Source organism: Canis lupus, chromosome 24, assembly GCF_048164855.1.
Source record: "Canis lupus baileyi chromosome 24, mCanLup2.hap1, whole genome shotgun sequence".
NCBI lineage: Eukaryota > Metazoa > Chordata > Mammalia > Carnivora > Canidae > Canis > Canis lupus.
Genome location: NC_132861.1, coordinates 45,988,991 through 46,016,623, shown reverse-complemented (window position 1 = coordinate 46,016,623; position 27,633 = coordinate 45,988,991). Strand labels below are relative to the sequence as shown.

Here is a 27,633-nt window from a genome sequence, read left to right as displayed (position 1 = left end):
CCAGTCCACTCACGGTGGCTCTGCTGGCTTGAAGGGCTTGGTTTCCAAAGGAATAATGTTTCCAGTGGTTTATGCATACAATGGAATATTACTCAGCTATTAGAAATGACAAATACCCACCATTTGCTTCAACGTGGATGGAACTGGAGGGTATTATGCTGAGTGAAGTAAGTCAGTCGGAGAAGGACAAACATTGTATGTTCTCATGCATTTGGGGAATATAAATAATAGTCAAAGGGAATATAAGAGAAGGGAGAAGAAATGTGTGGGAAATATCAGAAAGGGAGACAGAACGTAAAGACTGCTAACTCTGGGAAACGAACTAGGGGTGTTGGAAGGGGAGGAGGGCAGGGGGTGGGAGTGAATGGGTGACGGGCACTGGGGGTTATTCTGTATGTTAGTAAATTGAACACCAATAAAAAAAAATAGATATAAATCATAAAAAAAAAATTAAAAAAAATCATAAAAAAAAAAAAAAAGGAATAATGTTTCCACCAGGAAACACAGCAATGGCTTCACTGGGTTGCAAATTGAGGCTCACCTGGCTATTTTGGGCTCATCAGGACACTGAACCAACAAGCTGGTCGGGGCATGATTCTACTGTTAGGAATACTGCAGAGGGGAAACGTAGGTGCTGCTACATGGCAGGGTTAGGGAGGACTGTGGCTGGAACCCTGAAAACCCTCTAGGCCCCTCTTAGAAATCACAACGATGAACGAAAAACTAAGAAAACCAAGGCAGGACAACTAATTCAGACACTTTAGGAATAAAGGTTTGGATCAACGGTGCCAAAAAAGAATCCTAACCAGCTAAGATCCCAGTTGAGGGCAAAGGAAATGTAGACCAAGTAGTGGAAAAGTGGTTATAAATATCAACTCCAGCCTCACAACAGACTCTGCGTATTCTTTCTAGATTGCTGTGCGCGTGCAACACACAACTTCCTTTCTGCTCCTTCTCAGGATTTCATGCAATGTCTGTTGGAAGCTAACTTTACCGTTTCGTCTTTAGGTAGGTACTGTTCTGTGCTTTTTTTTTTTTTTTTAACTTTTATTTATGATAGTCACAGAGAGAGAGAGAGAGAGAGAGAGAGAGAGAGAGAGGCAGAGACACAGGCAGAGGGAGAAGCAGGTTCCATGCAGGGAGCCCCACGTGGGATTCGATCCTGGGTCTCCAGGATCGCGCCCTGGGCCAAAGGCAGGCGCTAAACCGCTGCACCACCCAGGGATCCCTGTGCTTCTCTATTTTATCCAGACGAGACTGTGACTGGATGGGAGGAATCAGCGTGGCCCAGAGATCCACACAGCAGTTGCTGGGCTTTAGTTTCCTCAGTGTGGGACACAGTAAGTCCATCTTCTTACAATTAGCTGCATCTTGGGCACAAACAGTAGCTCTGGGGACAGTACTGAAGTTCAAATGAATGTAGAAGGCAGGGCATCGATGCTGGGTGGCTGCGGGGCAGGGCCGTACCAACTACTAAGCTCTTGCCTCAGCTTCACGCCCAGCATTTTAACTGCTTTGGTGAAACTGGCCACAGCTCTCTGCAAACCTTCCTGCTTTGCTGGGGGGCATCCCGTGGGATGCTCCAGCACTCCTTCCCGTTCCTACAGCATTACCCCTTTGCAGCAGTGGGAGGCGCGTTCCCGGAGCTACAGCTCAATCCAGGGGCTCTCCATCGCCAACACGCTCAGCAGCAGCTCCTTCACGCCAAGCCCGCCAAGCCCACCAAATCCACCATCTCTGCAGACGCAACCAGCACCGGGGGAATGGCTTCCATCCCGAGGCAGCTCTTCCTGGAGCTGCTGCCTCCTTGATTCTTCCTTTCCTTTTGCCTTTTTACTTACTATGCCAAAAATCCTATCCCATTGTTCAAATGACTTTCATGTGTTCTCTCGTCTCTCTGGACCATGACTTGACAGACACAGGAAGTTTCTGTCCATTTCTATTGAAATGGAGCGTCAAGTCTGCATTGTTTTAAATCCTTTATCAACTGAGGCCCTGTGATGTTTCTCTTTCCCTTGGTATTTCACATGGGCATTTGGGGACTTCTTCAAATTCTAATCCTTCAAATTTCCTTCCATTCCAATGGTCCTCACCCCATGTTGGGAATGAAAATGAACTGTATTTTGATATTAAAACTTTATACCAAAAAGAATTTAAATGGGAGTTTTGGCAATGATTAACACCAATTGGAAAATATTTTTACAACACATTTATGTCAATGACACTGATGGAGCGGCCACAATTACCAGTATCCCCACTTTCCTGTATTAAAGAGTCCACAATTTGGTTCTTGCGGATATTTTCCATTTATTACTGCAGTAGACAATTGCTCTGAAAGTGCAACACCAAATCACTTTGTCACAGCCTCTGCTCCTCTGCTGACAAATTCTTGTAAGTTCATTCTTGGAGCACCGTGGACCACAAGCTTCTCTTGAGGTGGAAATTTATTGCCACTGCCAATGTCACAGGAAAAAAACCCACACACATGAATAGCAGGATCAAATGAGAAGAGCACTGGAGGGGAGGAGGGGCCAATTTCAAATGGAAAACCCAGCAGAATGGTCATGGGGAAACAGCCCGCCTGTGCAAAGTGTGGAAGGGGACACCCCGTCTCCTGGCACCAACCTACGTCAGAGAGGTCAGCCTGCCGTGCACCTTGCCCCACTTTGCCCCCAGAGTAGATTGATACCATTGCCACTGCTGTGCCATATGGCAGTGTAGCAGAGGCCCACGGGGTCAAAAAAAAAAAAAAAAAAAAACATGAGAGGACCCCTCAAGCTAGTTTGGAAAATGGGTGGTTTGGCTAAATTGATTCCTCACCTCCCACTCTATAAACTGCTGGGTGAGCTCTGGGGGTAAATCACTCTTGTTCTAACCAGCACAGGATCAGCATCTTTTGATGGGAAAAGATAACTTTCAAATACTGCAATGACAAGGAGGAAGGGACACATGAGCAGCTCTAGAAAACACAAGAGATTTGAAAATCTGAATGAGACCAAAAAAAAAAAAAAAAAAAGAAAAAGAAAAGCGCAAATATATGAATGTGAACGATACACCTAAGCACTCAGCCTGGCTGAGCCCTCCCTCCTGAACGCATCATACACATACGCACCCACTCGCACACACAACAGTCAGGTAGGTGCCCCACGGAGGGCAAATCCAAACGTCTGCTCTTTGGAATTCTCACGGCAAATCTTGAGTGTAGGCAAAAGTAAAGCCCTTCCTGGGGTCTAGACAAATACTCAGGAGGCACCTTTGCTCCCCATTTTAGCCAATGTTGCTCCTGTATTTGCCTGAGCCCTTCACAGTGGTCTGGGCACTACAATTCATTCTTCATACTCGTGGAGTTTAAATCACTGCTAGATCTTCTGAAGCGATCTAACGTCACCTGTAATGGAAGCACCTCCCTTTTGGCTCCTGTACTCCCGTTCTTTTGGGAAAAAGCATCCCAAGACAGTGGTAATTAAAAGGTGTTCAGGAGTTGGAAAATAGGAAGAGAGTAATATCAATACAGTAAGGAAATGCCTGTTACTCTCATATGACTTCTCTGAGACCAGGCAGCTACGGCCCTGGCCTTCGAGGATAGGTTTTAGGAGAGACCTTAATTTAAGGTACTGCGATCTTTGCTCACAAGAGCCAAGTAAGACAGTGCTCCTTGGAGGTTGCTGTAGGACTCGTACTTAGTACTTCTCTCAACCCTAGGTGCTCTTTTGACTTCTCTGACTTCAGTCCCTCTGGAGTCAGGTCACCCAGCTTCTCTGATGCATGACTGGTCATTTTGAAAGCGTGCTTGCAGTGGCCTATGAGGTTTCCGTCCAGGTATTATGGGTCAGCACACATTCACGAGTGTGTCTACCAGTTGATGAGGACCAAAAGCCGGTTTCCTCAGCCACTGCAGACAGGCACAGCCATGCAAAGAAAGCCACCAATCACGGTCACCTTTTCTTCAGATGCCCATTTCAGGATCTTAGAATTTGCCACATTAAGTGTTAATACCGGGTGACAACAAGCTTTTGCTTCCTTTCCTCAATGAGGGTCATGCAAGAACCCACAGAAACAGGCTGTACACACAGGCCCTGCTCATCTGGTTGCAGACAATGCCCTCAGCTCCAAATCCTGCACTTGGAACCGCTATTATAACCTAGCTCCTAATCACACTGGATTCTGCTCCAGTTTCATTTACCAAGGCATACCTTCTAAGCCGCCTCAGTGAAACCAGTGTGGCCCACTGGATTAAAATTCTAAGTGCAGCAGTGCCTAAGAAGAAAGAGTCCCACAGGAGGGAGGACTGGAGGGCATAAGGCAGGAGACTATACAAAATCAGTAACACATTTTCAGAAAATGGTGGGCTTGGGGGAAGAGAAATAAACAAAATGTCCCAATAGTTTAATGGCAGAGCTAGAAGAGAGCATTTATAGCTATTCCGGGACTCTCCAACAGAAAGCTTTTCCTGGATGCACAGACATTCATAATACTGATAACTCTCAGTCGACAGCTCTGGCTTGTACACGTGGTCACGATGCCCTCCATACAGCAGAGAAGAGCACAACAGAACGCCCGACAGGCATCTGACAGCACACAGCAAAACGAAAGGCTGAACTCCCCCCCGACAAAACCCCATTAAAAAAAAAAGTTTGTCTATTACAAAGTCACGTTTTCTGTTTTTCCGCTTTATAAAGTCAGCGATGCTGGAGGGTGTCTAGCGGAATCCGTCCTCCAGGAATGAGTGCAAAAGGGGAGCGCACGGCTCAGGGACGTCCCTTCAGTGAGCAGATGGAAGGACCAGCTGGAGACCTCCCATCCATTTCGGACAAACACACATATACAGAAAAGGATTATTGCCAGCTTGTGTACTTTCACAATGTGATTTTTGTATTTCGAAAGCTTGAATTGTCCCTGAAAGAAAAAAATGGGAGAGAACAGAGCATTCAATACACAGATCTTCTATAGGCAATGACACACATATGGGGCAGGGGCAGGAGGTAGGGGTGGAGATCTGAACTCAGCAGCTAATCTAATGCCAAAGTAGCAAACCACCTCCCAAGTCCCTTCAAACACTTCAACTCAACTACTTCCAAGAACCAAACACTAGAAACCCTAATACCTGGCAAAAGGGCACCAATTAAATATGATTATGGCACATTTACTCAATGGGACACTTGTGCAGCTTTAAAAAATAAGCCAAGGAAGCTCACCACTAATATGGAAAGCTATCCAAGAGAAACTGAGAAGGTACAGAATGGTCTATGTATATAGTACACTACCTATTGTGTAAGTGGGGGTTGGGGGAATAAGGTCATAGTTAATATTGCTTGTATGGGCATAAAGTCTATAAGGTCATCTTACAAGAAACCAACAATGACGGTTACATGGGGCAGTGGAGGGGGTGGGGGGCACAGCAGAAACTGAGCAGATGGAGTTAGAGTGGGAAGGAAACGCCTTTTTTCTCACACGCACAATGCACACACATACTTAAAATCAAATGATGTGATTTTTTCATGTATTCAAAAAAATCAACTAAACAACTGAAAACCTCTTGGTTGAAAACTTATAGCTCCTTATAAAAGGATATTCTACGAGGTGAAATCTGAGTACCACATACTTCAGACACTTAGCTGTAATTCTTGAAAGAGAAGCATGTATGTATGCAATACATGGTAATAAGACATGTCCTCTTAGTTGCCTTCTATTGGATGTGGAGAGGCTTGGCCACCCACCAGAAACCTTTCCTGTTCCACACTGGATATTCAACAGCATCTTAGCAGTTCACACTGCCATTTGAATCCCACAATCTCAGGGCTGGAAAGGGCTTTAAAGGACACCTCAACTGCTGTTGTAGCTCAGAAGTTGACTTTAAAGTACCTGAAATTCTAAAACAAATTCTTATTAATCTGATTTTTGAGTCATTATTTCCCTTTAGTTTTAATGGGGTATTTTAGAAGCTTTAGCTTTAACTGACCCATCTTTAAATTGCTACAATTTATTGGGTGTATGGCTATTGGTCCAGAATAAATATGAAAGAATATGCTTAGTCTAGACAAATAGCAGTTTCCAGTTAGCAACTGGCTAACAGATTCTGCGGCAGGCGGCCCATAAATAACAGCCCTCAATACACAAAGAGAATGACTATTAAACAAGTAGACTAAGAGGGGAACCAGAGCTGGTATAGGTGAACTGGGAAGAAACTGAGGTTATCTCAACACCCACTAGTATTTTTATAACTGACAGTCATGACCATGGAGCTCATTTATCAATGGCTATTGAGCATTTTGATGATTTCCACCTAAGGAGGTAGAGACCAAACACAAAGAAAAACTTAATGGGGTGATCATCTTTTAAAAAGGACTTTCAAAAGGACAGATCCCACTGAGGTGCCACAAGTAGCTAGCAAGGGATGAGTAAGAAAGTATCTGATTATAAAACAGAAAAAAAAAGCCGGCGTAACTGCTGTGTGAGATTTCTGAGTCCCCTTGGGGATGATGTACTACTGAGACTGCATGTCTGAGAACCCCTCTAATAACAACGAAGTGATTAGGAAGGAATGGTTTGCTCTGTTCCATTTCTTCCCTTATGTTGCCACGTCTATCTCCACAGAGCAACCAGATCACAAAAGTCAATCAGCAGGGAGAAATAAAATGAGTAAATAGAAAGGCAGGGTGTGGGACAGTAGAATCACAGAATTTTCTGACTGTGGGAGAATGATCTATTTGGGAATAAGAGAGCTGGCAAGCAAGTGTCTCACCCTAGCCCTTTCATCTGTTCAGTGATGGAGGAGAGAGCTTTCCAGACAAGTCATCACTGTAAGCAGGTCACCTTTATCTTTTGGAAGAGTCCCTGTACTGTGCTGGGGTTGGGCCACAAATTCTCTCTGTGGCAGGTAAGGTAAACTGAAGAGCCTATAATACTTTCCCATCCAGATATTTAGTATTTATTCTAAATATTTCTATTGTCCTAGATCTCTTCATGGTCAGAAAATCTAAGGAATCACAATTACTCTAAGGTTTATTTGTAATGTGAAAAGGAGAGAAGAGTAAGGAGCCAGGAAAATCGAGCTGAGCTTCTCAGAGTCTGATATAAAGGAAAACAAAGAGCAATGAGAATGGGTGACAAGCTCCTGACAATGACAGGCTGCTGGCAGCTGGTGGCTCTGGTCCAGCTTAAAAGAAAAAAAAAAAAAAAAAAAAAAGTGAGCTGAGAACAACTCACTGCAAAATTCACTCTGAGGAATGTGTTCACCTCAGACCAGCTGAGAACTAATCCACAGGTCAGTCCCTTACCCCAGGCTACAGTGCCAGAGATTAGGATACAGAGAAAGGAAGGAGAAAGACAGGAAGTAGCAGCGATCACAGGCAACTTTAAGTATTTTTTAAAAAGATGGGCTTCTGTTCTTTTAAAAGCAAACTATAATTTAGAAAACCCAGAGTGAGTTCCTAAAAGCTAACTCCTCTAACTACCTAGCAATGCTGTGAGGGTGCATTGGTGACTGGGAAGGACTTTCTGGTGTTTCTGTTTTTTCAATGGTACAACAGATCTTTTAGAAGGAAATAAGAACATTTTTACACCTTCATCTGTGAATTTATATAAAATAAGCAGCTGGGACTGGGTCCAGGGTATTAATTTAAAGGGGCTTTTCAGACATCAGTTTTTCCACTCTATCTTCATTTACTCCCAAAGATTTTACCCCCCCAGGACACAGGAGCTAAAAGACCTACAGGGCTAGAGAAATCAGAAAGACCTTCTCTACTGCATGACTCTTTGTCCTGGTCGTGGGGCCTCATAAATACCAGCGTCCCATCTAGACTGCCTTCCAACTTCAAGTTCCTAGGCATTTTGGGCAAAACGACTGCCCAAATACTCTGAAACAGCTTTCTAATCTACTCTGCCTCAAAATAATCGCCTTTCTTGTCCTTCTAGAGAAAAGGACATGTTCCAACTCTGGGAAGAATATGCTGAGGTAGAGGTTGGCTCCTGAGTGTGGACAACAGAGGAGAAGGTGGTTGGTTGGTTCCTCAAAGGAATGCCTCTCTGTTCTGGCAGGAAGGTGTCCCTGCGCTAGTGCCTAGCAGGGGCAGCACAGTGGTTCTGGGGCCTCCAGGGAAAACTGGAAGCGGAGCCACTGACTAGGAACCCTAGTGGACTCTCCTCCGGATGGGGATGTGAGTGTACGCTCACAATTCAGCCTATAGGCTTAAGTACACACAGTCTTCAGAGCAACATTCTCTGGCTGTCAGCTGTCCAACCCAGGCCAGCTCTGGCTTCCTCCTCTCTCCCTCACTGCATATGAAATAAAACTACAAACCCCTCCTAGTTCAATGGAGGCAAGTTTCAATCTCTAATCTCCCACTGAGTGCCAACTTCATTCCCCAAATAACACAGATCACTGCTCTGTGCATGTCAGCCCAGGCATAGAAGTAACCCTAAATCCTCCCCAGTAGCTAATCGGGACTTCTACTGAAGCCATGGTTAAAAGGGCAATACTGATTTGTAATGCAGATCAAATGAAACAGTTCTAGAACACTAACAGCTATATGTAACAGCATAAAATATCAGGTAAACTGAGAAGTATTTGTGGTTCAAGAATTACTTACAAAAAAATTAGTTGGGGCACCTTGGTAGCTCAGTGGTTGAGTGTAGGCCTTTGGCTCAAGTTGTGATCCTGGGGTCCTGGGATCGAGTCCCACATCAGGCTCCCCGTAGGGATCCTGCTTCTCCCTCTGCCTAGGTCTCTGTCTCTGTGTGTCTCTCATGAATAAATTAATAAATAAATCTTTAAAAAAATTTTTTAATTACTTAAATAGTTTTTATTTCTCCCCAGATCACAGTCTACTTGGAAAAAAGTGGAGAGGCTGAGGAGCTATGAATGGGAGGTACTGAGGAGCTATGAGTGGAAGGTACTCAGCCTCTTAGAGCACCTCTTCCAGGGTTAAGATGATAGAAATGAAATAGGGAGTCCTTTTCAGGTCTTTAGGACGATGAAGTGAGTCGACTTTTTTTGTTTTGACACTAATACTCCTCTCAGACTTCCACGTGCCATGAAAGCCATGTGCTTCAAGAACACCTAGGGTCCACCTGACTGGCTCAATCCATAAAGCACCAGACTCTTGATCTCAGGGTGGTGACTTCAAGCCCCACACAGGGCATGGAGCGTACCTTAAAAAAAAAAAAAAAAGAAAAGAAAAGAAAGAGGGGAGAACACCTAAACTATCAAGTGCTCATGAAGTGCTTTCTTCATCTACCATATAAAAAAAGATACAAAGGCAACAAAAAGAACAAAGAGACTACAAAACGGTGATGATACAAAACATGTTTTTGAGGTAATCCAAAGATATCCTTCCCGAGGGATTCAGTGTTAGCAAAGGAGGAGGGAATCGTTTTTAAATTTCCTCCCATTCTATTTCAATTTCATTTCAAGGCTTTTCCCCTCCTTGTGGAACATAAGATGCTATTGATTTTTAAAGATCCCATCATTTTATGTACTCTAAGCAAACACTGTCAACTAAACTATGTTAAAATTTTTCTTATCACATTTACTGTAAGCACCCTGATTTTAGTGACATTAAAACAAACAAACAAAAAATCTTAGAATAATATGCTAATGTTATTAAAACAAGTCATTATAGCACCAGGCTCCTGGAAATCTTATTTTGCAGCCTGCAAATCAGTGGGGCTGTTATAGCCCATTCATGTTTTTCACCCCTCCTTGTCTATACTAGTAGCCACCTGAGAATCCTGTTGACTATATTTTACAGAGAAACCTTATAAGTAACCTGCAATTTAAAAAGTCTAATATTGGGATCCCTGGGTGGCGCAGCGGTTTGGCGCCTGCCTTTGGTCCAGGGCGCGATCCTGGAGACCCGGGATCGAATCCCATGTCGGGCTCCTGGTGCATGGAGCCTGCTTCTCCCTCTGCCTGTGTCTCTGCCTCTCTCTCTCTCTGTGTGTGACTATCATAAATTTAAAAAAAAAAAAAAATTAAAAAGTCTAATATTATCTAAAAAATTTAATTTATAAGAAAGGAATTAAACTGCTAAAAAAAGGCATCAGTGGCATCATTCATGCGTGCAGGAATGCTGGGACTGTTTATCTACAGATCATCCTGGCTCCAGAGTACTCAGACACTGGGCCACCTGCTTCTGTCCCTCAGTGTCATTCTCTCTTCCTGTCCATCTGAGGGATGCAGGTCTCCTTCTCTTGAAAATGCTCACTTCCTTCCTGGGAAGGGGGAGATCTGAAGAGGCTACTACAGCTGACATGTTCTGCTCCACTTTTAGCAATTCTCTCTCTCACAGGGATGGAGGTGGCTGGGGGGTGGGGGGGTGGTGGTGGTGGTGGCAGTAACGTCCAGGAATATGCTCCCAGGGTAGGCATATACAGACACTTTCCTCTCGTCCGGGATAAACTGACCCAGTTACCCAGTTCCCTCTGCTAAAAGACAGACATGGACTTGGCACTCTCTTAATTAAAATACATATGTTCTTAAAGTGAATGTATCAGTGGACCCCGCCTTCAATTTCCCAGGGCCTCTCCCTGCCAGTAAGCATGTGATGGTCTAGTGACAGCACATCCTGCAGCTACCCCAGCTCACTCTCATTGTGAAACCCTCAGGTTTTATCATTTTGCTCACAACCAACAAACACCACCAGCAAACAAGAGCCATACCTCTCACCTAACCCACACCGGAACCTATGGAACTGCCCTGTTAGTCCCAGGACACTGCCAGATGGCTTAACAATGGCCACATCTGGGTAAAAGACAAAGGATCTGTGGCACATTTAAAATCATGAAATAGCATCAGAAGAGATCTGAGACATTTTAGTCTGGGGAGCCTCACTTTCCCAAGTGAGAAAACAGGGTATAGTAAGTTAAGCAATCTTCCCAGAGGTTCACCAGGAGACAGGTGACCCAGCAAGGATGATTCAGTGGTTTTAGACTCAGTGCTTTTCTCTGAGACTGTGATAATCAGTCAAAGAGGACAGGCTGGAGTAAGCTCTATGTTGGGAGAGGCAAGGCTGGCAGTAAATGGGGAGAGGGCATGTCCTTGGGAAGAGGGGCCCTATGGCTGAGAGGTATGTCACAAGGTTACAGAGAAGATAGATAAGGCCCTACCCTGAGTGTGAGAGACAGAGGGGAGCGTCCGATCAGCGGCCGCTGCTGTTCACCAGGCCATGAAACTCCTCCCAGGCCCTGGCAAACCAGAGACAAAAAACACAATAGCACATTCAGATCAACAGCTTTTAAACAAAGAGCACAGACACGATAACCCCACACCCCACTTCAGATACCTCAAGGTCGAATGGAGCCCAACAGTACCTGGAAGCACAGTGGTAAGGCTTCCCACCTAGACTTTCCACTCACATTAGCAGTGGTAGCCAGTTCCTCTCCGGGGCAGTTGGCACTGCTCCCAGCTCACCCCCTCACTATTCCCTCAAGGATTTGCCAATCCTTCTGCCTATGCTTCAAGTCTACTGGGGAGGCCATGGAGGTCAGAGCTAAGCTCACCCATCCCTGGAGACACCTCTAATCACTGGGGCAAAGGAAAGAGGCACTTTCTGCCTTGGGGGCATGAGGACAGGTGGAAGAAACAATTTTTTTTCATTAGGCTTCACCCTGTGAGTAAAGGCAGGTACCCAATAGCACTATGATGTCTGAAGACGCAATGAGGCAACTATAGTGCCTTCTCTGCTTTCACATTTCCCACCTTCTGACCCTTCTCAACTCACACTCCAAATCTGTATCAGGTCCCATCTATTTCTGGAAATACCCATGTAACTTAACTATATAGGTCACAGCAGTTTAACATATCTAGGGATCAATGCTCCTTATAACTTTCATGCCAACTAACTTGATTTAGTAATTGGGGTTAGGAAGGGATAAGAAAATGACTGAGAGGTACGTAGTCTTTCTGGTGCTGTTCCATGAAGAACAAGTCTTTGGGGACTGCTGGCCAAAACACAGGAGGAAACCAGATCTCCCATACATCCTGAAGCCCTGAACCACCTTGAGTTGACTCAGAGAAGTTGAAGTCCTATCTTTGTGCCCTAGCTACTTTTCAGCCCCATTAGGACAAAGTGCTTGGTATGTTCTCCGGGAAGTATATATATAAAATGGACAATCTGGTGCTTATAAACAGAAAATTCCTTATCGGCAATTATTCCAGTCTCTGTTTAAAGGGATGACAATACCCAGGGTGACAACATATTATGTCACTCACTACAGGTTTAATATTATTAGTATGAATATACTTCATTACCAGGCCTTCAACGGGTAACTTTTCTTTTTTTTTTTTTTTAAATAGGGAAGGATTAAATACAGAGACCTGGTATGACAGATTCCTTTTTCCAGGTAATATATATGCCAGTTTTGTTTTTCCCTCTTTTGAACAGCAGTAGCAATTAAAAGTTAACGATCTACCTCTTAGAATAAGAGATATAGATCTGTGGTTGATGGTTTCTTCAGAGAATATTACCAAAGCTACTCATACATGCTAATTTAATTGAAGAAAAATGTAAGACCGCCAAACAACCGTGCCAGTCTTTGTCAATTCACAAACTCAATGTCCACAGCAAGGTATCTGTTCCACAGCCCTTTCTGGAGAGGCGGAGAGGCGGTGAAGCGGTGAACTTCCTGAGTCCATGAGTGACATCAGAAGGCTATTTCATTCTCCATTCCAAAGGTAAGGGTAAAGCAAGTCCGATGCTTGGGCAGTGGCCTAGGAAACCCCTCTCTCCTTCTAATAGATTTCAATTCTATTTTAAGCACCTTAGGTGCCAACAAGAAATTACATGGGTGTGTTGAAGCTTCATCTCATTTATCCTTGTTTCCAGAAAGGCCTACTCTAGTCCAAACAGCAGTTTTCTGTGTGTTAAGAACCTGCAGAAATATAGATTTCAGAGTTCCCCCTCTAATCCATTCCAGTATGAAACTGCCCTCCCATTTTCTTCAGAAGAATCTTCTTCAGATGCTAAACCTCAACATGAAGAATCTGGGTACAGAAATTTCCTCACATGGATTCAGTGGAAATCAAACGGTTGGTCACAGTCACTGGAACAATCACTCTTACTCTTGTAGGCCAATGCTTGGCTAAGAGGCAAGTTAACTACCTAAAGCTGGATTTGAACATCCTAGCTATTCTCCATCTGGTATCCCAGGCATTTTATGCAATATTAAAAGTTGGTTCTTTTAAAGGTAAAGAAAGAACAAGTTAAATGTTAGAAGTGTCATATGAATGGAGTTTCTTAAAAAAAAAACAAACAAACAAACAAACAAAAAAGAAAACAGAGCCTATAGGGAATTCTCAACAGAATCAAATGACAGAATGACTAAGAGTCCTTTAGAGACCACTCTGGTCTCACTTACCCAAAACAAATTCAGACAGCAGAGATCTCATTTCTGTGTAACTGAACTTGCCTTCACCCTGCCTAAAGCTGGGTTCACAGCCTTGGGTTCAGCTGGCCCTTGATACTCAAGAATGAGTGCAGCTTCCTGCTACTCTGGGCTTTCTTTGCTTCGAACGTCAGTATGGGGGGAACATTTCATAAACGCAAAGCCAGGCCAGCAATTAAGCTGGTTGTGACTCAGTGCCACCAGGCTATGATTCTGATTTAGCCAAAACAGGAGAATGATGGTTGGTTTTTGCCTACAAAGTTCAACGTTTAAATACAATGAAATCTAAAAGTGGTAAAGCAAAGTCCCCATGTTTGACCCATCTCTCCTCTAGAATAAAGTAATAAAGAGAAGTCACCTACCCTCAACTTCCTCTGCAGAGGGGTCTGGTCAGACTCCCCAATACTGTGGCCCACTGAGTGAAGCTGGCCCTGTCTTCCCCTTTTCCATTCCAGGCCAGACGCACAAAGGAACTCAATGATACTATTCCAAAGAGGAATTACCTCACAAAAGATATTGCTGCTTTATGTGGCTCTGTGCCAAGTTTTATCCTGGTGGTCCCCTGGTGGTTGCAAGTCTGGCTGCATTATGAGATTTCTCCTCAAAAGAGGATACAGTTAGTTACTTGATGTTTGCAAGGACCCAAACCTATGAAACCTCAACTATGATTGGTCTCATTAAAAGGAGCCATGCGCCTGAGCTAACAATCAATTTAACAGGTTTCCCATTTCTCAATGGGACCTGCTCACCCTTTAGGGGTGGAACTATCGGCAAGAAACAAGGATAGGAGGCAGCAAGCAGGAATCCCCTCTGCAGTAAAGCAGCTCACCACATGTGGTATGCAGCAGCGCTGGCCTCAGCTCACCTAGCAGTGCAGCAGGAAGAGGCCGCAAGCACAGTGTGATTAGGGAAAGGCTGGAAAAACCAAATAGTTGAAAAAGGACATTAAAAACTGGGCTGAAACAGCAAGGTGAAGAAAAGGGACTGAAATCTAAGCCACTCCTAGTAAAATGCCCCTCACTATTTCCAGCAGCCTTACTCTCCAGAGAACTTGCAGGAGAACAAATGTCAGATCCTCCTTCCTCTACTTCCCCTGAATCCTCAAGTCCTCGGAGTTGCTGCTTCTTGGCTCAACCAAAGCCACACCTGTGGGAGACCCACAAGGACTAGAACAAAGCAGAACAGCTCTGATGTCTGTTCACATTTGGCAAAGATCACAGGGGCCTCTGGGTGGGTTTGGTGCTTTCTGATCAACTCTTACTCCGGATGGAGGCATCAAGCTTATCTCTTGGACCAGTTATATAGCTGAAATTAAGGTCAATACATGTAACATAATATTGGAAGGGAAAAGGGAGAAGGCCACCCATAGAAGGTAATTTTTTGACAAATGCTGAAAATATAGAGAACAGCCATTTCCATTTGCCAAAAAATCTCCCATTTTCTAGGTATCCCAACCAGTTTTGGATATGCAATAAACAGAGGAACAATGACACAAACACCTCCAGAATGTTGAACGCTAGTCCCATTGTGTGTTCTGTGAGATCCTGGGCCACGTGCAGACGGTGTAAGCGCAGGGTGTTGCTACCAAAATGGAATAGCCACTTTGGAAAACTCCACATTACACCCATAGCCACCTTCAAGATGCTATTAGGTAACCAGACCTAAAGTTCTGCAAAAATTGTTTATTTTTGGTTTGGGGAGTAGCTCATATGAAAACTTAAAGTAACATGAGGCCTGTTGAAATTCCACCTGCAGGTTGCCTAAAGGGCACGCTGCAGCACGTACAAGCCAAGTTACAAAGCATATGAGGGGCTGGTATGTGCTACAGTCAGATATCCTAAGGAGCAAACTCAGACAGGATGAAGACATTTCCCCACCCCAGATCCTAATGCACAATAACCCTGGGGAACTGGGAGAAAGGGAAGGGCTAGAACCCTGAAACCTTGCAAGCAGGACTAGCTCAAAGAGGAAGAGGATTTGGCTCTAAATGGAAAACAGAAGGGAGAAGGCTGGCAAAGAGCTCGTAGCTTGGGCAGCTCTGGCACAGTGAGAAAACCCTGTTAACACAAAGCGAGGAAACTACATACACACAGCCACACACAGAAGGAAGCAGGGCTTTACCTCCAAGCAAGAGAGTTCTTTGAAGTGAAGGCAAACAAAGTCAGCAAAGCAAAGGCCAAGGATCCCCCTTTCCAACTGTAACAGACTTTCAAGCTGAATTCTAATCAGAAATCATTCTGTTCTGGTCATCAGTGTGACCAGATGGGAACTACAATTCAAGTACCAGAAAATGGGGTCTCATTTTGAGAGCGAGATATCACCTCATTATGTCAGACCTCAGCAGAACTGGAAAAAATATCATGTGACACTACAATGGGCTTATGGAAATGAGGCTGCATTCCCCAGATGGCCCTCCATGGAGAAGTCTGTGCCATTCCTTAATATGGTGACAGTCAGTCTGAAAGGCCACTTCTTTGATGCACCATAAAGAGCGAGAGCATGAGACAAGCTAGTTTAGCACCATTTATTAAGTGATCTCAGCTGTTGTTGTAGCTGCTGTATATCAGCCTGTTCTTAAAACATAAAATGCTCTTCCAATTCCTCTTGTCCAGGACAGAAGGATCTTCCAGGTAGCACGCCAACAGAACAAGAGACTCCGATGATGCCAGCTTCAATGATGGTGCCATCCAGAGAGGGAGAGGGTCATGGCACATTCAACCGCGGCTTCCAGAGGTTTTGAAAAAGGAGCCTTTGGGGGCCCAGCCTGCCTGGCATTCTAGTGGAAGTGCAAAAGGTGGGCACATTGGGAGAGGAAAGAGAGGGAGACGCGAGGGAAAGTAGCATCTGGGACTCAAGGAGGGTTTCTGGTCCCTGTGGCTGTAGGGCTGGAGTGCTAGGCAGATCTCTTGATAAAGCAGCGAGCAGCAGACTAAGGCAAAAAGCCCACAGGCTCTCCTAGACTCTGTAAGAACTTGTTCACATTTTCTACAAAAGTCAGGAAGAATTGCCTCAGGGTATTAGAGAGGGAGAACAGTGGAGGGGAGAGTTGAAAAATACCTCTTTCCCTTTCCTATCCAGGTAAAAGCTTGCTTTTGTGGGGATTGGGGAAGTGGTGGGGGGCATTTGGGAACCTTGACCATAAGAGTCCTAGAAAAAGTAGGTGTAGACCTTTCCAACCTGGACCATGACTGGCTGGAGGGCAGAAACTATTCTCTTCCAGAATGAAGAATGGGGGAAATCTGCCTAGAGAAAAACAATGCTAACTCAGGAGTGCTAAGGCAAGCAACCGGGGCCATGGCTGGCTAGTAACTGTTGGTGTTTACGGAGAAGTCACAGCCAGCTATGTGATTGCGGACCAATGCTTGTGGCAGTGTTCCCAGTAAAAAACTGGCACTTGGCTAGTTTAAGCCAATTCCACCCACAACATTATCTGTAAATGCATGGGAAAAAGATTCCCAAATAGTTTGCCTGCTGAACACCATCGCTGGGCTCGTTACTGGTCTTTAATAAGAATAACATGATGATGATATTATTACTAATGATGACGATGACAGCAATAATAATACTTGGCCCTGCAATAGCATTCTCCACCTGAGGACGTTCAATTACAAAGATTAAATCAGCCTCACAACAACCCTGTTAGATAAAGTATTATTATCCTCCATTTTACAGATGGGGAGACTGAAACAGAGTGGCAGAGACTTGCCAAAGGCACATATTGATACTGGAGTCAAAGGAGAGAGTTAAACCTCAAAGTCCTGACTCCTAGTTGGCTAGCTCTCCCTCTAGTTTTGAGAAAACCTGACAGCCACTCCCCACAACTTCTTCATAATAACCTGAATTTACTTATGACTTTGGTCACTGAAGGAGCAACCCTAACCTATGATTCCAATTTGTGGACATCCAATTCTAGGTACCCCGAGTTCTAGGTAGATCGCAAAGCTTACTTCCCCCTTAGATTCTACTCTCACAAACGCACTATTCTGCCTCCTCTACAATTTCAGTTCTACACACAAGGAAGTAGAGTCATCATTTCCGATAAGAAGTCGATTTCCCAGGACAAAGAAAGCAGACTGACACTAACAAGTTAAAAAGACATGCAAAAGTGGGGTGAGGGGCAGACAGGGAGGAGGACTGGACTATTCAGTGAAATTATCCTTAAAAACAGCAAGAAAAAGAAGAGCGCTTTGTCTTTCATTTTAAGATAGTGGTTAGTGAATGAAAGACAAGACAGCCTGTGTAAATGAAGCAAGCCCAGGCAGTACAACTGGGATTCTGCAGAATTCTGCAGAAGGGCTCTCTCTGATACAAAGTGCCCCAAGTGTAGGTGGGCAGGGAGCCTCACCAGCAAACAACTGCTACAAGTGGCCAGAAGCACTAGAGGGGAAGATTGGTCTGTCCCTTCTCTGTAAGTCAGGCTCCTGTACAACCACATATCCCTCTGGGCCCAACTAAGGACCTATTTCGGCTAAGCTTAGGGACATGCCCCCCGAGCACCCCCAACACATACTTGATGCTGTCGGTGTGGGTTTTGTACTCCATAATGGTGTTGGGAGGTAGGTTAAGCACTCGCCGAAGGGTATCCCGGATGCGGGCTGTGGTTGCTTGGTCACTGGCAGTCTTATTCCATATTGAAATAATGTCCTCCTATAGGAGGAACAGAAGGAATCGTCAAAGCAAACCAGAGGAAGTGAGGAGAGCAAAGGCAATACAGGAAACCAGACCTGCCCATGGAGTGGCTTACCTGAAACCGGACAGAGACCACAGCCCCACAGATCTCCTCCCCAACCATGAACTGTTCCCCCAACATGGCCAGGATGAGATTCTCCCAGCAACGGGATGCCAAGCCCTTCCGCAGTCGAATAATCCACTTGCCACCATTTTTATTTGCATCATCCTGTACAAGAAAGAAACCATTAAAGTTAAAATGTGCTTTCACAGGTCTTTTACTTTTACATGATAAAAGCCGGCAGGATAAAAGCCCATGTATCCCTTGAACACTAAAGTCTTGTCACCTTCCAGTTATTCAACTTTATAGGAAAAATGATGGTAGGACAAGGGAGACAAGAAATGGGAAAAAAAGAAAAACAAGGTGGGAATCCTTGGTACAAGCCATTACAACGAATGGCTAAACTGACCCTTTAAAAACAATTCTCTCTCTTTGGAACTATTTTAGGAATCAAAATGAAGCGATGTCAGATTTCAAACACAGATTATTCCTCGCTTCATTCACTAAAAGTTTCCCAAGTGTCACGATATCTCAAGTACACGGACATAAAGCCACAGTCTCTACCAGACCCAATCTAGTGGATAAATCAGAGCAGTACAGTTGGAGAAATGTTGCTGTACCAGAGATACACTACGTTAAAGAAAAACAAGATAGAAACACTCAGGAGGAAACATTTTAAGCTGGGTCTTGAGGGATGCCCAGTTAGGCAAGTAAAGCAGGTGAAGGGCTCTGCAGGCATCAAAAAAATCATGTCTGTGTACAAAGTGGTTCGTGTGTCAGGGAGACAGGCAAAGAAGAAGACTAGCACACTGAAGGGAAGGCTGAGGCATGCTGGGAGATGAGGCCTGGAGGGCAAGTGAGTGCAAGAGCACGTGAGCAATGCAGAGCTGCAAAGGGCCTGTAGTTAGGTGTGCACGTGTGTTCACATTTGTCTTCTAAAAAAAAAAAAAATGCTGGGATCCCTGGGTGCTCAGCGATTTGGTGCCTGCCTTCGGCTCAGGGCGTGATCCTGGAGTCCCGGGATCAAGTCCCGCATTGGGCTTCCTGCATGGAGCCTGCTTCTCCTCTGTCTGTGTCTCTGACTCACTCTCTTTATCTGTGTCTCTCATGAATAAATAAATAAAATCTTTAAAAATAAAAAAAAATAAAAAAATAAAATAAAATAAAAAAGGCTGGCATCAGAATAGAAGATGGATTACAGCAAAGAGATCACAGAGCTCAGCTCTGGGTCTTTAACTACTGCCTATAAGCAAGCTTACTTTTTACCAGCTTCTATCACATGTACACTACAGTACTATATCACATACATGTACAACCAGTTTGATGGGAATGGGGTAATTAAAAAAAAAAAGTCCTTTAATGTTGTTATAATACCATTTTAGTGATATAAACAATTTCTGTAAACCACCGACACAGACATGCAATGACATCAGTACCTTCTCCAAGGCCCTGGCTCTAAGGATATACCAAATAGTGATGTAGCTTTGAGGCAAGATTTCAAATACTTTTACTCTTATTAGGGAGAAAAAACCCCAAACAATCAGAAAAGTGATCTGAGATCCTCCATGCTTACCTCCCACATGGGCTTAATTCCTTCTTTGAAGAGATGGAAGTCACTGTGGCCTGTCAGGTCCCCAGGACGTACCATGTGGCTATAAAACCTCCAGAACTGCTCCACCTGTAGAGAGAAGACCCCAGAGTACAAAAGATGTGTCTTTTCTTTTTCTTTGAATATGACATTTAAGAGAAGACAAACATGGAAGACACTCTGCTACAGACTCTATTTTTTTGAAGATAAATTTTTCATTTGGGGAAGTATGTGGGAAGGCAGGCACGTTGTTTGTTGATACAAGAATGAGGATTGTTTATTTTTTTATTTTTAAAAGATTTTATTTATTTATTCATGAGAGACACACACAGAGAGAGAGAGAGAGAGAGGCAGAGACACAGGCAGAGGGAGAAACAGGCTCCATGCAAGGAGCCTGATGTGGGACTCGATCCTGGGTCTCCAGGATCACACCCTGAGCTGCAGGCGGCACTAAACCACTGCACCACCCGGGCTGCCCTGTTTTTTTTATTTTAAGATTTATTTATTTAATCATGAGATACACAGAGAGAGAGAGGCAGAGCATAGGCAGAGGGTGAAGCAGACTCTTCACAGAAGCCGGATGCGGGCTTTGATCCCAGATCCTGGAATCACGACCTGAGCCGAAGGCAGCCGCCCAACTGCTAAGCCACCCAGGCACCCCAAGAATGAACTCTTTAGGTGAAAAATGACAGCCTCAGCCTGGAGTCCTAGTTATAGAAGCTCCAGGATAATCACTGCATGCTAAGAGGACCTTGTTTTACACAGTGGAATCCTTTTATTTTATGTTATGTTATTTTATTTTAGTAGGCTCTATGCCCAATGTGGGGCTTGAACTCATGACCGTGAGATTAAGAGTTTCCCACTCTAGGGACGCCTGGGTGGCTCAAGGGTTTAGCGCCTGCCCCTGGCTGAGGGCGTGAGCCTGGAGTCCCAGAATCGAGTCCCACATTGGGTTCCCTACATGAAGCCTGCTTCTCCCTCTGCCTATGTCTCTGTCTCTGTGTGGCTCTCATGAATAAAAAAAAAAAAAAAATCCTTAAAAAAGGAAAGAAAAAAAAGAATTTCACACTCTACCAACAGCCAGCCAAGTGTCCCAACACAGTGGAATCCTTTTATTTTTGAGGTATATTAAAGTGCCACATAACCTTAGTCTGAATGTATCTTCTGAGAACCAAATCACTTTTTAAAAAATACAATATGGTAAAACAAAAAACAAAAAACAGTATGATTAACTATAGTCATTATGCTGTACATCACATCCCCATGAAGTCTGATCACTTCTCAATCAAACACTGTTACTGGCAGATACAGCGTTAACTACAATGCATATATTTTTGTTCTGTTTGGCTACTAAGCAGAAGCGATAGAACCAACCACATGCATTATTCTAAACATGGAGCCCTTTGCTAAGGCCAGAATAGTCAAAACCAAATGGAGCACAGCCTCTCATACTTAGGGTTTAAGTCCCTCTTCTTAGCTAGAAAATTTGTTTCTCCTTATCCCTCCTTCACAATCCTGTTAGAAAACTAGATAAGTTTCTCTATCAGATTCATGCTTATTCCTACTCATCAAGCTATTTCCGATTCACTCAGCAGTGCCATGATAAGGAGACCCTACTCCCTAGTCCTTTATAACTCAAAGGGGATACCCACAAAATACTGGCTAGTAAAGAGGCACACTTTAGGAAGAAAGGAAAAACATGGAATAGTGTGAAGACAGTGTTGGGATTTGCCAACACATCAATGAGGAGGCTCTAAAGAAACACCCAGAAAGACACAATAATGTGTAGTTAAAAATAGGTACTGAGTAGACAGAGATTCAGGTCATACTTCTAGATGTGGAGAGCAAGTAAGGAGAAAGAGATCTTACACTTTATGTAAGCAGCTGTTCCTACAGTTCCTCTAGAGAACAGGTACATGGGAACTGTCTCACATTACAAAGAAGTCAGGAACAAATGCCATCCATAGGAATTTGAAGCAGTGTCTCATCTCAATAATTGCTATGTTTAATTGTATACAGTGACTGGGGAAAGTAAGTGGCCATATGTATCCAATGAGCAATCATCTTTTCCATTCTGACACAGTGGGAAGAAACAAAATATACCCACTAAAGCCTGTGGCTCATTGTGAATTAGGAATTGGAGGTAGGGATGGTTAGGGAGAAAGTATACCAGCCAGCCACCCACAATTCCCTAAACAAGTACTGCTTTATTAACAATTTATTCTCTCCCGGGGATCCCTGTGGTGGCTCAGTGGTTTAGCGCCTGCCTTGGGCTCGGGGCGTGATCCTGGAGACCTGAGATCAAGTTCCGCATCGGGCTCCCTGCATGGAGCCTGCTTCTCCGTCTGCCTGTGTCTCTGCCTCTCTCTTTCTCTGTATTTCTCATAAATAAATAAATAAAATCCTTAAGAAAAAAAAGGAAGTTCTTTAAAAATAATAATAATAATTTAGTCTCTCCCAATTTTATGGCCAGACTACAAATCTTACAGTTCCAATCTTATATCCTAAACACGAAGAGATGAGGTAAACAAATTGAGAAATACGATTAGGCTTTAAAAGATTTTTTCTTCTTTCTCTTTAGGCAATTTTGGTTTTTGAAACTCCTCACTGAAAGCAAAAAACAAATGTTCAGACTCAGAATGTGGAGCTGCACAAAATACTTCAGAAATAATCTTGGGAAGCCTGGGTAGCTCAGTTGGTTGAGTGTCTGACTCTTGGTTTTGGCTCAGGTCATGGTCTCGGGGTTGTGTGACGGAGCCCTACATTGGCTACTTGGGGCTCTGAGCTCAGCAGGGAGTCTACTTTCCCTCTCCCTGTCAGTTTGCCCCTCCCCCAGTCACAAATATACTCTCTCTAAAATACAATCTTTTTTAAAAAAAAGATTTTATTTATTTATTCATGAGAGAGACAGAGAGAGGCAGAGACACAGGCAGAGGGAGAGGCAGGCTCCCTGTGGGAAGCCTGATGCAGGGCTAGATCCCAGGACCCTGGAATCACGACCAGAGCCAAAGGCAGATGCTCATCCACTGAGTCATCCAGGAGTCCCTAAATTAAAATCTTTGGGGGAAAAAAAAGTCTCAACTAGGTTTCTCATTTTATAGTTGAGAAAATGGTTTCAGAACTCACCCTGCCCTGAGTCCAGAACCAGAGCAGATGAGCCATATGATCCCCAAGTCCACTGCTCTTTCCATTTCAAGACACTGCGTTCTCAGTCACCCTGACTTCAAGAACTTTGAAATATGGTCAAATATTAGAATTAAGGAGCACTGAAATATACTACTTTGGATTTGATAAAACGTTCTAAAATGTGATTATTTCTCTGTAAGGAACCTAACATTGTTAGGCATTTCCTAATGCCTTGAATTACATGACAGTCAACTATGAACATTGTGGTCACACACCCACTGAGTCTGGAAGAATGATACCCTAGATACTGCTGCTGATGCTGCTCTAGTTAACTGAACATTTATGCCAAAAGAGAGGCACCTGGGGGGGCTCAGTCAGTTAAGTGTCTGTCTTTGGCTCGGTTTGTGATCTGGGGTTGAGCCCCACTTATGGAGCTCCATGTCATATGGCTCCCTGCTCCCCATGTCATATGGTCTCCCTGCTCAGTGGGGAAATCTGCCTCTCCCTCTGCCCCTCCCCCCAACTCGTGTGTGCGCTCTCTCAAATAAGTAAAATCTTAAAAAAAAAGGCGGGGGGTGGGGGGGGAGGAAACCCTTTGTGCACAAGTTGGGTAAATTCATATATAACACTTTCTTAAAAGGAAAGAAAAATGTTAGAAATATTCACAAGTATCCCCCAAATAACTAAACAGAATCCTGAATAAAAACTACCCCCCACCCAAGTTCAGTCTTCTCTGGCCCTTCGAGCGCTCATCCAGTTGTTCATAACACAATGGGCTGCTACCTTCCCTGTAATGTCTAACATTCCCACATGGCAGGTCAACAACATTTCTGTGATAGATTCAGGAATGTTAGAAATGCTCTGATATTTTTAAAAGCTTATTTCTATTGTTTCCTTTACCAAGAATTCCTTTCTTTCATGTCTCCTGTTCAAAATTTAAAGTTCAAGGTTATTTTATTCATATATATATTTAAATTTATTTATTTTTACTTTAGTAATCTGTATATCCAACATGGGGCTTGAACTCTCACAACCAGGAGATTAAGAGTTGCATATTCTTCTGACTGAGCCAGCCAGGTGTTCCTTAAGTTTAATTTTAAGCCCATCTACTCCAAAGAGGCTTTCCCCAAGTTGGAATTAATTCCTTCTTTCCTTTGAATTTCAAGAGCACTTTAGCCATGCCTTCCTTTTTAAAAATTTTTCCAAAGATTTTATTTATTTATTCATAAGAGACACAAAGAGAGAGGCAGAGACATAGGCAGAGGGAGAAGCAGAGAGAGGCAGAGACACAGGCAGAAGGAGAGGCAAGTTCCCTATAGGGAGCCTGATGCAGGACTCCATCCCAGGACTCTGGGATCACAACCTGAGCCAAAGGCAGAAGCTCAACCACTGAGCCACCCAGGTGCCCCTAGCCATGGGCTTGATCCTGGATCTGGGGATCACGCCCTGAGCCAAAGGCAGACACCCAACCAGTGAGCCACCTAGGCGTCCCGTGTCTGCACTTTAAATAGGAAAAAAACCGGGGATCCCCGGGTGGCTCAGTGGTTCAGCGCCTGCCTTCGGCCCAGGGCCTGATCCTGGAGACCCGGGATCGAGTCCCACGTCGGGCTCCCTGCATGGAGCCTGCTTCTCCCTCTGCCTGTGTCTCTGCCTCTCTCTATGTCTATCATAAATAAATAAAATCTTTAAAAATAATAATAATAAATAAATAAATAGGAAAAACCTCCACAAATTTCAAGAAAATAACAAATCCATTTGATTCTGCCCAGAGATCAAATGTATATAGCACATAGGAAGTGCATAAAAATTTTTGTTGAACAAGGTTGGTTTTAGCTGCAAACAGGTTTCAGGGTACACAAACCTAGAAACCTAGACAACTGTGAGGGAGAGAAACAGAGGTTGGGTTCTGACAGGATCTATGAAAACAATTCTTAGGATTTAATTTTCTTTTTGAACACAGAGAAAGATGCTACTTCATGCATAATTACTAACAGGTTCAAAACCCTAACGAGAGGGTTTTTGTTTTGTTTTGTTTTGTTTTTTTAAAGTAACCTCTATGCCCCCATGTTTAAGAGTCCCATGCTCTGGGGACTGAGTCCTGCATCGGGCTCCCTGCAAGGAGCCTGCTTCTCCCTCTGCCTATGTCTGCCTCTCTCTCTCTGTATCTCTCACGAATAAATAAAAATCTTAAAAAAATAAATATAATGTATTATAAAATTTTTCATCCTCCATGACACTTTGCACTATACAATAGGACTCAATACGTATTGATTTAAACAAACCTATATTTTTGTATTGTCCCCTTATGGTCAATTTGACAATTCATATACTTCTTGATACCTCTGTATGTTACCTATGGACATCTAATGAAAAATCTAAAAATGAGCAAACCTCACCTTAGAGACTCAGGTCAGTCAAATAAGGAAACCAGAATACTAAGCAGGTTACCAGGAAGGTAAATAAACACAGTGGTGTAAGTATAGGCATGAATGCTACTACCAAGGCTTACTACATTAAACCAGTAAGTACTCACAGAGGCAAAGGTGCCGATCTGTTTGATATTCTGTTCATAGCTCTGTGAGCTGGTGGGACGGCCAGGGGTTCTTCTGGAGTACCAGAAAGTATAGTTGTACTGCAGGGGATGCTCTGCTGGCCCAGGGACAACAGCCTGTGGATTAAAGAAGCTGTGTTAATCTAGGGCATTTTTCACATGATCAGAGACTGAGAAAACATTTTACAGTGTCACCCCTTAACCACCTCCACAAAAAGGATACACTGCACCACCTGCAACATGCCCAAGATTCCACTTACACAGTAAATTTCTTTTCTTTTCTTTTTTCTTTCTTTTTTTTTTTTTTTTTTTTTTTTTTATGATTTTACTTACTTAGAGAGATGGAGCAGAGTGAGAGGGAGAAGCAGACTCCCTGCTGAGGGACCTTGAGATCACAACCTGAACCAAAGGCAGACATTCAACTGACTGAACCACCTAGGTGCCGCTACACAAAAAAATTTCTTTAGCGTTTAACTGACTCTAAGTTCCTGTAACATTTTATCTGTATTCTTATGGCATTTGTAACTTTCTGTTTTCTATCTTAGGTATTTACATTTATATCTTATCCCAGCCAAGTAATCCCAGGCCAAGTACTGCCTCCTCTATGATACTTTATCACTCACTGACTAGTAACCTTGACAAGCTATGTAACCTGTTTGTGCCTCTGCTGCTTACTTGCAAAATGAAGAAAATAATAACAACCATATCGTAGAGCTGCGGAGAGGATCAAATAAATTAATAGAGGGGGATCCCTGGGTGGCTCAGCATTTTGGCGCCTGCCTTTGGCCCAGGGCGCGATCCTGGAGTCCCGGGATCGAGTCCCGCGTCGGGCTCCTGGCATGGAGCCTGCTTCTCCCTCCTCCTGTGTCTCTGCCTCTCTCTCTCTCTCATAAATAAATAAATAAATCTTAAAAAAAATAAAAAATAAATTAATAGATGTAAAGTGCTTAGCATAGTGCCTGACATATAGTTAAGTGCTCAGTGTCAGCTACCATTATTACTGCTACTATTAAATATAAATCCCTTGATCCATAGTCTCATTCACCTTTCTCTTTGCACCTATAGTGTTTGTATCTGGATAGTACTTGACCTCATGAGATAAACAATTGTTTTGATATTCCAAAAAAAAAGAAATTGATCCATCTATCTCTCATTCTCTAAATTTTCTCCTTTCCAAGTCACTTTCAGCTTAGACTATTATTAACTAAAGAGTCTAAAATTTGAAGGGATGTGTAGGACTTGAAATACTCAGCAGCAGCTTATGAAGCAACAAATAGCCCTGTTAAACTCCAGGGTTAATCTCTCATGCTGGGAGAATGCTGTAAAGCAAGGCAACATCTCAAGATCTGTGGCAAGGGAAAAGTTCTAACTTCCAATATGAATGTCAGTGATTCAACAATCTTTTTTTTTTAGAGCAAAAGCAGATATTCCAGGGGGACCTGGGTGCCTGACTCTTGATTACAGCTCAGGTCATGATCTCAGGGTCATGAGATAGAGCCCCAATTCGGACTCCACACTCAGCTCAGAGTCTGTTTGTCCCTCTCCCTCTGCTCCTCCCCCTGCTCACACATCTGCACATGCACATTCTCTCTCAAATAAATAAACTCTTAAAAAAAAAAAAAAAAGGCATATATCCCTAAATAGGGTGCCATCAAGTTAATCCGGTGTCTTTCACATAACAGATTCCACAAGATAACCAAATCTCAAGTCCAAGGGCAACTCTATCTATATAGCACAAAACTCACCTTCCTCTTACTGCTGCCCTGACTTTTGTCTCGTTCCGTTTTTTCCTTCTCACCATCTTTCTGTGTGCTGTTTTCTTCATTCTGATCATGGTCCCCACTGTCATCATCTTTCAATCTGAATGGGAAGGCAAAACAATGTTAGCCCATGACTGAGCTGATATTTGCTTACCTAACAGAACCACCAGGTCAATGGAACTACATTATAATCAACCCCAAGTCACTCAAAATACAGGCAATGAGATGTACCTGAGATGAGGAAAGGGCAAGGAATGCAGAAAGGCAGTTAGGAGGAATTCCAAAAAAAAACCCCAGTCTTCCAGTTTTCTAACAGGTAAAGAAGCAAAAGGCAAACAGTTTATTTTATTTTATTTTTTTTAAGATTTTATTTATTTATTCATGAGAGAGAGGCAGAGACACAGGCAGAGGGAGAAGCAGGCTCCACGCAGGGAGCCCGATGTGGGACTTGATCCTGGGCCTCCAGGACCACGCCCTGGGCCAAAGGCAGGCACCA

The 27,633-nt window shown here is 43.6% G+C and overlaps 1 protein-coding gene and 1 long non-coding RNA gene across 13 annotated transcripts in view; one reads left to right on the top strand and one right to left on the bottom strand.

Moving 5' to 3' along the window:
* Window positions 1-1,424, top strand: part of LOC140616206 (uncharacterized) — a 45,012-nt gene extending 43,588 nt beyond the window's left edge. Inside the window, exons 3-4 of the long non-coding RNA XR_012016750.1 lie at window positions 913-1,008; window positions 1,252-1,424. This is a non-coding gene — a long non-coding RNA (uncharacterized lncRNA). The remainder of the gene's footprint in view (window positions 1-912; window positions 1,009-1,251) is intronic.
* An 858-nt stretch (window positions 1,425-2,282) lies between these two features.
* EIF4E2 (eukaryotic translation initiation factor 4E family member 2) overlaps window positions 2,283-27,633 on the bottom strand; it is a 31,148-nt gene continuing 5,797 nt past the window's right edge. Inside the window, exons 2-11 of one of the 12 annotated variants that reach the window (XR_012016738.1) lie at window positions 27,369-27,446; window positions 27,123-27,237; window positions 25,360-25,494; window positions 19,686-19,790; window positions 18,128-18,280; window positions 17,894-18,030; window positions 11,107-11,184; window positions 4,646-4,896; window positions 2,821-2,923; window positions 2,283-2,453 (exon numbers count right to left, since the gene is read on the bottom strand). Coding sequence is in view for 8 of the 12 variants with exons in the window: in XM_072796690.1 (XP_072652791.1) it covers window positions 16,087-16,159; window positions 17,894-18,030; window positions 18,128-18,280; window positions 19,686-19,790; window positions 25,360-25,494; window positions 27,123-27,237; window positions 27,369-27,446 (796 nt within the window). In the remaining 4 variants the exon portion in view is untranslated. Of the gene's footprint in view, window positions 9,151-11,106; window positions 11,185-13,892; window positions 13,984-15,893; window positions 16,160-17,893; window positions 18,031-18,127; window positions 18,281-19,685; window positions 19,791-25,359; window positions 25,495-27,122; window positions 27,238-27,368; window positions 27,447-27,633 lie in introns of those variants that run through there. The other 11 variants (XR_012016736.1, XR_012016737.1, XM_072796691.1 and 8 more) reach the window with 11 other exon arrangements.